At 37.3% G+C, this 11,607-nt stretch overlaps 1 protein-coding gene across 3 annotated transcripts; it reads right to left on the reverse strand.

Annotated features, from left to right (window-relative positions):
* Window positions 1–236: 236 nt before the first annotated feature.
* Window positions 237–5,071, reverse strand: LOC113275379. Of its 3 annotated transcripts, none has more exons than XM_026524864.1 (10): window positions 4,798–5,071; window positions 4,348–4,603; window positions 3,869–4,106; window positions 3,545–3,714; window positions 2,911–3,053; window positions 2,559–2,736; window positions 1,872–2,442; window positions 1,426–1,538; window positions 901–1,144; window positions 237–804 (listed from the first exon to the last, which is right to left on the reverse strand). In XM_026524864.1, exons 2-10 carry the CDS (start codon window positions 4,539–4,541, stop codon window positions 571–573), a joined length of 2,085 nt encoding a protein of 694 aa, XP_026380649.1. In that variant the 5' UTR covers window positions 4,542–4,603; window positions 4,798–5,071; the 3' UTR covers window positions 237–570. The 3 variants fall into 3 exon arrangements, with proteins under 3 accessions (XP_026380649.1, XP_026380648.1, XP_026380650.1); XM_026524863.1 differs by having other exon boundaries at window positions 404–804; window positions 4,859–5,071; XM_026524865.1 differs by lacking the exon at window positions 4,798–5,071 and having other exon boundaries at window positions 404–804; window positions 3,869–4,115; window positions 4,348–4,482.
* Between the last annotated feature and the right edge of the window lie 6,536 nt (window positions 5,072–11,607).

The raw sequence follows: 11,607 nt of genomic DNA on the forward strand, positions 1-11,607 counted from the left end.
TGGAAGCCATTTTAGATCCCACTAATCCTTGTTTTGTCTGTGTTTTAGCTGGATAATAATATTGTTATGATCTTTTCTATATGCTTATCATGACTGTTTGTATTCATGGTACCACTAGCTTTATTATTCAAGATTTTCGTTTTTTAAGCGAAATCCCAAGAGCCAGTTTATTAATAGAAGGAAAAAGAAAATAGAATAAAGAGAGTAACTTGACCTCCAAAAAGAGAAATAAGTGTTTTAACTAGCGGTGAATTCCACCGGCGTGCCAATGATTGACTCTTATCAGAAATAATACTATTGACTTGAGTTAACCTTGGACATGGAATACATTCATAGCCTGTTCAGATCGAGCTCTCAAAACAATCTGAACAGTTTTGTTATTTTACCATTTCCTTTCTTTTTCTTTTGCATATAACATAGACTTACACTGGTTTACAGTTTTTACTCGCCGACGCCATCGACTTCCAAAAGCCAAGAAAACAAAACTGGAAATACATCATAATTATATATGTACATAGTCATGCAACAGACTGTGCTTCGATTATACCTTAAGTTTATTAAAGATCCATTTCACTTCCTCTTCTTTTGTTGATCTTCGGGTGGTCTTGCAAGTACAACAGGAGCAGCTGGAATGCTGTACCACCACTCTCTCAATCTCCTCTTCCATCTCTCGGTGCTGGGTTTCCGTAACGGAGAATATCTAGTATTTGATTCCAAAACTACCAAGAGGAATATGTACTTGCTGGGTATCAAGGCAGACGTTAGCGCCAGGAGAACTAAAGCCAATGCAAGTTTGTCGCTGGCCTGCATGCCAGTAAACAAGTTATTGCCACTGCAGAAGATTGGATAATAACTGGATGAAGTATAACAAGAAAAAAGATAAAAAGGACTTCACAAAACCTGGGGTGACACTGATAAGAACAAAGCTCTCAACTTGAGGAGAGAAATGTTTCCGTCCTGGATGAAAGCTTCGACTTGGGAAATCGCATTCTGAACCGCTAAAAGTTGTTCCATCGTGTTCATTGATGGAGGGGCAGTTACCTTGACCTCATCAACAGGGCTCCCTTGATTAGACCACCGTGTAAGCAACATAAAAATTGCAATAAATAGAAGCAGCAGAGCAAATACATGAGGCAGCCATCCCCTGTATCAAGTTAATCATAAATAGGAACCTCATCATCAGAATCGATATAAGTGAGAAGCACGCCAAAGCATCGTGTACACATTACATCAACAGCGTGACTACTAAATACTAAAAATGTGTTGATGTTGGATCCAAAAAGGAAGCTAGGTGCTGATGCTCATCGAGGTAAGAAAACAATGAATTTAATTTTCATACATTGCCCTTTAGTTATTTGCATGATGCATAGTAAAGAAGCTAAATGACCATCAAAATAACTAGTTTCACAGAAAATGTATCTTTACCGGCAAACGACGAAAGTGAACAGAGAGCAAAACGCGAAAGACTGCACCGAGTCATCCCAGGATGCCAGAAAATTAAGATACTTCCCTAGTTCCAAAACAGGAAAGAGTAACTCCTGCAAACCAAAGACAGAACAAAAATGCTGCAGTGACCCTGTATTTCTTAAAATTCAAGATTAAACAACTCAATTCTCGCATTGAATAGATGTCAAATAACTTTCACAAGAAATAACTCATGTTCAAAAGAATAGCAACTCCAACAACTCTTTTCCAACATGACAGTCACGTTAATCCTGGAAGACACAAAGTTCTACAATGGATGTCACAAACATCTGTTTGCTATAAAAGTTTAAAAGTTTTTGACATGCAAATGATTATGACCATGTAGTGTATGAAAAGCAAGATAAAATTAACATATCATTTTGACATGACATGACTAAATACAGTACCTTCATTACCGCCAAATTGGTATCAAGACCCTCTACTTTAACTCCATCAACTGTTGCTTGTGCCAGCTCTACCTTCTTAAAACTGTTTCTGGAGTCACTAACAGCTCGTTCTAAAGGTGTCATCTCCCCTACAACTATCTCACCCACAAACAGTCTTGGTTTATCAGGAACTGCTGCTCCAAATACGCAGTTTGACACCATAGTCAATGTTGATATGGAATTTGTTGTGTTTTCAGCATTCAGGTGATTTTCCCTATCCAGTTCCTGTGATGTTGACATTGTAGTGGCAAGTGTTTCAAGTATCAAGTCACCTCCAGGAAGTCGATCACATTCATTGAACATAAGAAGTGTCTCCGTGCGAAGAGGCTTTGTAGTGGTTATTTCTAGAACAGCTTGTACTCGCAGGATTCCAATGACAGCTTTCAGAAGTATCTCATCTCGATCAATTCCCTCTACGTTGAACTTTCTGATGAATTTATGGGCATACAAGATCTCTCGGATAGCTGCTAACCAATAGTCACGACGGAAATGACCTTTCAGCTCTGGGAACTCCATTACAATTGGCTCAGGTCTATAAGGGCAAAACCCCAAAAAAGGTTGATACTGAAAGAACTCAGTGAACTTTTGAAGCAATCATCAACCAGAGAGAGGTAACCAAATGCACCAAACAACATAGACTATACTTACAAGGAAACGGATTTATACATGACTCCCTTATCAAAAAGACGTGCTCCCCAGGGTCCTGTTAATTCAGGTTTAACAACCTGTTTTAAATCTTCTGATAATTCATAAGTTTTAGCCTTTTCAAATGACACCATTCGATGAGCCTCAAAGTAAAGTGCATGATCTGTCAGAGTTAATCTGCCTGCAAGAACCATGAAAAGTAAACTTTGTAACCTAGACATCAAGAGAGTATATGTAACGGTAATATTCAAATAATACTCGATGAACACTATATATAGGTCAACACTGTAAGTTTCCTGTCTTCGCATCATAAATTTTAAATCTGCAAAGACCATAAAAATACTTGGTAACCCACCAGGCCAAGTAGAAACACCAAAATGTTCGAGAACTGGTTGTGTAGTTACAGTGCCATCTAATTCAAGTATCCGTTCCTCTCTATGAGAACGGAGGAGAGAAAGATGAGATGATTCTGTCTGGGTCTTCATTTTTCTTATTGCTCTGTAAAGGAAGAAAGGTTCAGGCTTTAAGAACAAACTAGTGACTTTGCATCATTGCAAAAAAATTATACCAGATAGAAATTTTAAACTTAAGTTCAGCAAAATAAATAAATTCAAGATATCATCCATTGAAGAAATACGCAGAAGAGAACAGAGGGATAGAGTTTAAATTTATAATGAGCCAAAAAGTAGTATTGTCCTTAAGAGTCAGGAAAGTGGATATCTATACAAGTACCAACGAATGTAGAAAACCTTTTAAGTTTTAAGTTATAACCTAAAAGTGAAACTAGCATACAAATATTAACGGATAACGAGATTGCAGTTTAAAACTTACCAGAGCAATGAACCCTAAGGTACCTAGATAGTTTAAACAAGTAACATTATTATCAGAACTGGCATTTACTATACCACGGGAAAGCTAGATAACTGCATTGACAATATTAACTGTTTCTTGATTCCAGACAAAGAATAACAAAAGAATAGAAGAGCTACCTCTCTAATGCACCTAGGTACTTCTCATAAACTGAGAAGCGAAGCCGACCTCCAGTTGATGTTGTAAGGAAGTCAAATAGATTCTCACAGGTAATAACATCAGAGATGGTTGGAACTGCCGGTGTTATTCGAGAGAAAGCCTCTCTTCCCACTGTTCCCTCCTCATCCACCTGCCATCAACAGAGGGTGATAGTCTGTTAAACCATTTTCGTGAATTATTATAAACTTTAGAAGTTGAGTTCTTCAGTAAGAATAAACTTTAGAATCTTGCAGAAAAAAAATGTGCGCCACACATTCTCGATTACAATATCATCAAATGCTTACATTTATTGAAGGTTGAGATGTAGCAGCAGGAGCTTCCCATGCTAACATCATGTCATAAGTCAAACGCCGAAACTTCTTATCCCCGAGATGACTATCATTCACTTGTGTAGACAGCGAAAGAGTCTGGAAGCAACAATACTCTAAAAAGTTCCTTGCTCGACAAGATGTATGCTTTACTGGATCCGAAGCTCCAGCATCAAAACATTCTTGCAACTCATCCAGGGATTTGTCAAGGAGTCTGCATCATCTTTTTACATTTTTGTTATCCATCTTAAAACCAAAAGCTAGTATTGAAGATAGACTATACCAGTAGTATTACCGCATGCTATACAGCTAGTTAATTCAGTAATCATAATGGATACCGTTAGGCACTGTGATTTGATAACACTAGGAAGTAGGAACCTAAAAATCATGGGATAACACTATGGAAACATTACACTAGTACTTAAAAACCCATAATTCGATAGAAAAGAAGATACCTTGAGCAGCGACGAACAACCAAATTCGCTTTGGAAGATAGTTCAGGCAACCAATTCTTCCTAGAGGATGGTGATTTACTCATCTCTTCAAAGTCTTCGTCAAATGAATTCTTATTACCCAGAATCCAGCTGAATGCTCCTTCTTTAACTAGAGTTTCCAACATATTTGTACTTCTCCCAACCACAGCAGTCATTAAGTATTAATTACTCCAATTAAGCTCAAATTTCACTAATAACATACTCGAATCTACCCTTCCTACATTAAAAACAAGCACATAACTCATTAAATCATCCACACTAAATCCAAACAATAGCATCGAATCAAATTCAATGCAAGGAAAGGTTTTTCCGAATTTAAAATCAAAACCCAAACTCAGATCAATCAGGAAATGCCTCCAGAATACAAAGTTTGTAAATTCTAAACATAGAGCTCTTAAATTTAAAACCCACCTAAGTTACTGTAATCTCTGGATCGTTTTCAACATATACTGAGTTGGTGAATTAGACCTACCTAACTCGTAATTAACAAAGAAGGTGATGAGGGTAGTTTCCTGATTAATTGATTCAACGAGGTGAGAAGATCATGATCGCCCATCGTTTTGTAGATAAGAACGAAGAAGAGGAAGAAGGGGAAAGGATTCAAAGAAGATAGAAATGAATGACGCAAGTAAGGTGGAAAAAGTGGGATAATTCTTTTTGATACAATTAATTAGCACTTAATTGTGTTCGGTGGCTCGGGAAGGAAAGAGGGAAATCTCACATTCGTATGTCCCCAACAACTTTTGCATTTATTTGCACGGAAAATGCTTTTCATCCCTTCCTCTCGTATTAGTAAGATTTTTTTTTTTTGATAGCTTGTTACAGTGGTCCCTAGACTACTCTCAAATCTCGTTCATTTAGGAATTTAAGTAATTAGAAGGGTTCGAATTCTGACCTCCGCAATGAGAGGGGGCATGAGAACTATCAGACCACTTGATGGTTCTCTGTATTAGTAAGATTTAAGAGCAGTAGGAATGACCCGTGCCGCTATTTCACATTGTTCTTAGAACAAATCCTATGGATAGTCTTCATTTGGAGGCCAACTCTTTCATATGAAAGAGAACTCCCCCAAATGAACGAGAGAGCCCACTATGGGCAAAAGAAAAAACAACACTACACGGGAGATAATCTCCCGTGCAATAAGAAAACTTAAAACCAGACGGGGGTTTGCTCCACATCCAACAAGAAAATAAGGAAAAAAAATGGGAAAATTAATATTCTCATTGTCAGGCCCACAATTAATTTTTAGTTCTATGACACCCATAATTATATGAAATTATTAAAAATGTCTGCATGACGGATTATGCGTCCGCATGACGGGTTATGCATCAATGGTATAATTGGCAACGCAACTTGGATATAACATATCTAAAAATCCGTGCCTTGAAATTTTACAAATTTTATATCGTTGGAAATCTTTTTAAGAGAGCTGCGCAACGAGTAAAAACTACAATATCAATTTTTTGTTTTTCACGAAAAAATCGGAGGTGATCATCGTTTTAGAGAAAATTTTCGAAAACTGACTACATATTCATTATGCAGCGTCAAAAAAATATGCATAACACATTATGCAGAAGTATAACGAATTATGCAACCATTTTCTCGACTGCATAACAAAGTTATGCATCTATAACGAGTTATGTAGCCATTGTTTTGGTTGATTTTAGTGCGTACATAAAAAATTGATGCATAATTGGTTATGCAGCCATATTTAAGAATGCATATCAGGTTATGCATCCATTTTCTCGATGCACAATGCATTATGCCACAATTTTCTCGATGCATAATGCATTATGCAGCCGTATTTTAGATGCATATCATTTGGATTGGTGAAATTCATCAGGAAATTTAGAAATGGTGAACATGCCAGTAAAGCCTAGGGGTAACAGGAAAACGATCACATGGGAAATGATTGCCATGCGTGGCTATGATATGGCGTCTTTATTAGGGTTTCCTGGATCCCGCATGGCTCGTGGCATGTTGTGGGGCCCGAAGTGACATAATTTGTGCCACGACTGGAAATTAGGGTTTCGACCATCGCTACTAGAGCAAGGTCGTGTTTCTGGTTAGGATAACCATGTTGAAGTTTGTTATGGCGTTGGCCACAAACAGAATGTGGGTTAGCACGTAGGCGCGTTATTTCTGGCACGTCCGGCATGCTGCTGCGGCAAAGTGGCACGTTTGGCATGCATGTTTAGTACCTTAATGCGACATGACAGGTTTGGTCATGCCATTAGCATGTGGAGCGGAATGACACATTTGGCGTGCACGTTTGGCATGCCATTGACATGGTGGCGCGGTGGAGTGGCATGTTGGCATGCTAATTATCGTATTGGTGCGACTTTAGGAAAGCCAATTTGGCATCGTGATTATCTGGCGCAACCTTACCTCTCTTTAATACTGTGGCAGGTTTAGAGCGACCTGATTGGTCGATTAAAAGATGGGACGTCCAAGTATGAGTGTGGACACACTTCTAGTGTGCGTGTGGCGTATTTAAAACGACCTGATTGGTCGATGGGAAATAGGGCCGGCAAGTATGGGCCCATCCACAACTCATGTGTGTGTGGCGGGAATAGGGGCCGGTTCGGGCATCATGGGGTGTGGCCACTTGCAAGTGGCGTCGGCTGGCCTGTGGCATGGCCACACCTCCTTTTGTTGCTGCTCCTATTCCACGACTCCTTTTATTCCTTGTTTTCTGATTGTGGGTAGGATTGTGCACCTACTAATCCACGGCGGATTAATTTCCTAGTTTTCCTAGGCTTAATTTCGACAGGCAAGGTCTAATATACTGCGCAGGGCGCAAAACCCTAATTTCTGCAAATTATCAGGGTAATATTTGAATCTTGTGAATTATCACAAAATTGATTGAATTCTATGTGTTGACACAGTGTTCTTTAAGTTTATTGCCAGAGAGCCGTATGCTTTCTGATTGAGTACTTTTATGCAAGGACCTTAACCTCGATACTTGGAAATCCGCGCTACTCTGCTGCGAGTGAACACAAATTGTCATGTCATATCAATATTAAGGGTTTGGACGGGGAACATAGCATAGGAAAAATACTTGGCAGGCTCCGGCATTAGTGAGTAATGCAGCTAGGAGCTTATATACTCATTAGGCTCTATACTAGTGAACAATTCATCTAGGAGCTTGAGTTTCAATATAATGTGAAGAGAGACATAGGCACTCATCAGATTTTGATATATTTTCCAAATTCCCTGCGGAATATAGACATATCAATGTCTACTACATCTGATGCCGGGTCAGGTAGATGGACTTTTACAGTTTTCGCCCTATACTAAGAACCACCATCAACACAAGGTAACTTGTGTGATTTAATATGGATACAAGATCGAGACAATACAACAACGAAGTATGTTTACTTGATAATAGGTTCGGAATTAACCAAACACAATAGGATTTCTATCAAGTAAATATGAATTAACCTTTGTGTATTTTACATCTAATTATAATCAAAACAATTATAATTGCGGAAATAGAAAAGTAAAAGACACAACAATATTTTGTTAACGAGGAAACCGCAAATGCAGAAAAATCCCGGGACCTTGTCCAGAATTGAATACTCTCAGGATTAAGCCGCTATAAAAAATCTAAACCAACTTCGTATAGTTGAGACCGAGCAACTAAACCTACAGTTCACCTAGTTCCGTCTGTATCCTTGCGCCTCCAACTTGAAATAAGTCACGCACTTGGAACAATTCTTTTGGTTTGTATTGCAAATAGTAAAGGAACAACAAATTTGTTCGGTAACAACTCTTTTCAAACAACGTGATATGAGTTTGGCAAAAGGCTCTTCCGTTTATCCCAATAAAATTATTTATCAGGTTCTTAGATCAATCTTTCAACAATTACCAAAGTAATTATTTAGACTATGCAATCGATATTTCGAATCACAAAGAATTGTATTGATGCTGATCTACTCAACTAATCAATCAAGGCTATCGCAAAGATAAACCGATTATAGTTGGATCCCCGGTCGATCAAGTTTTGTGCACACCAAAGATTATGAACCCAAATCAGAAATCTTCTTCGTCTTCAAATCTTTTAGATCTTCAATAAACACCTGCACACAATCAACTTGAAACTCTTGTAATCAATCACACACAGAATGGAGTCTGTTAACAATGGATTATCACAAGACGTCTTTAGATCTACAAACAGTCTAAAGATCCACGTCGATACTTCGATCTAGTTTGAGTGAATCTTATATCAGAAGAGAAGATTCCCAAGCATAAACAAACTAGGTGCAATCAAATCTCAATTATCGTTAGTCAATCAAATCAATCGAAAACTAATAATAAACTGCAATTATCTAGTTTCCCACCAACAATACTCGTAGAGCTTCCCAATCCCAAAGAAGTCTTTAAAACGAGCAATCGTAAGAGATTTCGCCTAATTAGGGTACTTTCCTCTCCGAATATACGACTCCACCAGTAACAACACAATTAGCTAGGTAGTTTTGCTGGCTCTGAGGATTAGTTTGCTCGAAATGCAAACTTCAATATTTATAGACCAAGGAAGTTTGGACACCAAGGAATTTCCAAAACCGAAAATGTTTTCAAGATATGCAATAAATTTCCAAATTCGGTTTCCATAATTCCTGGAAATGCTTTGTCCAAATATTGGCCGAAATCTCACTAGAAAATCTCCAATTAGTAAATGCACATTACCAATTTTTATTTTCTAAAGATATGTATTTTAACTGCTGGAAATTAAAAGCATATAAAACTAAAAACCTTAATTAAAAGATTCTTAATTTATTTCGATCCGGGATTCTCCTTTAGCTATTAAGGAATATCTTTGAACAATAAAAGATAAGGGTTACTGCAAATGTTCAAAGTATGTCGACATCTTTACTTTGTAAATCCTTTTTCATATTTACAATCTTGTAACCGATTTTCCACACTTCCAAACAAGTTTAGAATTGGTTCATCTGTCTTCCAAGAACTATGTGATTGATTATCCTATCAAATCACCATTAATGGGTTTCACGGTTCTACCAAAACAAGTTTCGGTTCTACCTCCATGTGGGTACTAGGATCAGTCACACTAGCTTTCCAAAATTTGGTTGACTAGGTGCTAGGATCGGTTACCACATATTTATGGTATCTAACTTGTATTCGGTTGCACAAGTCATAGGATCAGTTCCCCAATTACTAAAAACTTGTTGCACCTCTTACAAGGATCGATTCCCTCTAACATGTGATCGGTTGCACCTCTTACTAGGATCGGTTCCCTAATTTCTAGAGTTGGTCATACCAATTACACTAAATCGATCATACCATCTCAGGTGATTACTTAAGATCGGTTTCACTAATAAAAGACATACCAATACAAAAGTCAGGCCTTGTGAATAGTTTTACCAAGATACATAAACAAGTTATGAGCGGTTATACTAAACACACATATTGGTAATACAAATATTTGTAATGAATAACAATACCAATAAGCCAAGAGATTTCCCTTTCGATACATAAAACAAGTTTATAAATTGTACTTCCTTTAAACGAATGTAAAACATTGTTTCCTAGGACGAAATCTTCACCCATACACATACATAATCATAATAGCATTCATACGATTATATCGATGTCTTATATACGAAGTTCAAAAGATAGACGTTATACTTTGTATTGTAATTCCTCAATACTATGTCTAACTAGAGTATAATCATTCACAGCTTCGCAGTTATGTTTTCAATATGCACGACTTGAAAGATACGTTAGGGAACGAAACATTTCAAGTCAAATATTACTAACCTCAAGAGGAAGGATGATGTCGTCGTTGTATCTCCTTACTTCTTCACATTCTTCAAGTCTTCACGTAATACTTGTAATGTCTCATATCCTAATACTTTCAAGCTAACCTATACGAAGTTGACTCTAGTAAATAATCAAGCGACTCTTTTGATGAGTTTTGATTCACTAAAATATGACAACCAAACTTGACATACCAACGCTTGGTGGGTTCAACCGAGCTATGCTCTAACAAGGCTGTTCTTCGGGAATATAAGTCAGGGTTATCAATTGGTTCCTGCTCACCTTGATTTATCAAAAGAAGGAACAAAAAATCTTGGGTATTTCTGTGTGAGACAGATTTATTCAGAAATCTATAGACTTTTCTGTGTGGGACAGATTTGTTTATCAAGTCTTCGTCTTTGGGTCATAGGAATTCTTGGTTGTGGGTGAGATCAGTTAAGAGAATCAAGTGCGTAGTATTCTGCTGGGATTTGAGACGTAAGGAACACAACTGTACCTTGAATCAGTGTGGGATTGATTAGGGTTCAACTACAGTCCAGTCCGAAGTTTATTGGTAGTAGGCTAGTGTCTGTAGAGGATTAATACAGTGTGGTGTTCAAACTGGACTAGGTCCCGGGTTTTTCTGCATTTTCGATTTTCCTCGTTAAAAAAATTCTCTTGTTTGTATTATTTCTTTTCCACATTATATTTTGTTATATAATTTAAATATCACAGGTTGTGCGTTAAGATCAATCAATTAGATAATCCAACCTTTGGTTGTTGATTTAAATTGATTGGCACTTGAACATTGGTCTTTGGTACCGTTCAAGTTACTCCTCTTATATTCAATCGGGATCGCAGATTTCTATTTGCTGATTGCAGATTGAATTAAAAGTTAGAGATATAAACTATTTGATATACTTTTCTCTAGATTGAGTCTGACTGTCTAGTTGATTCTCTAGAAAATATATTGGAGTAAGTCCTCTCAGATTACCAAACGAATTGTTGGGTGTCGTTGTTAGACCCCCCGCATTTTCAGTACTAACGGATTTCCAAATAGTGTAGTAGATGTACTGATTATCTAAACAAAACCTATGTGCTTATGTAGATTTCCAAGATATTTAACATGTCAATTACATAAATATAACGCCAAAATGACTATATGATACCTGGAAATTATTTTTGTGTTGAACTCCTGCACCATCTTTCTTCGCCGACCCTTTTTCGCATCCTTTGTGTCACCCTGTACAAATTTGAATTTTTCACATATTTATATCCAGACATAGCAGTCATTCTAAAACTCTCATTTAATCATTGAAACATCCTTGGAAGACAACAATGGTAATCTTACACATACCACTAGCTTCAAGTAATTTTCAAAAGATTAATTGATCAATACGAAACTTCTCAAGTTGACATCAAATGATTGTCTCACACAAATCATGTAAGATGTTCAAGGTAATT

Source organism: Papaver somniferum, chromosome 4 (genome assembly GCF_003573695.1).
Source record: "Papaver somniferum cultivar HN1 chromosome 4, ASM357369v1, whole genome shotgun sequence".
Classification (NCBI taxonomy): domain Eukaryota; kingdom Viridiplantae; phylum Streptophyta; class Magnoliopsida; order Ranunculales; family Papaveraceae; genus Papaver; species Papaver somniferum.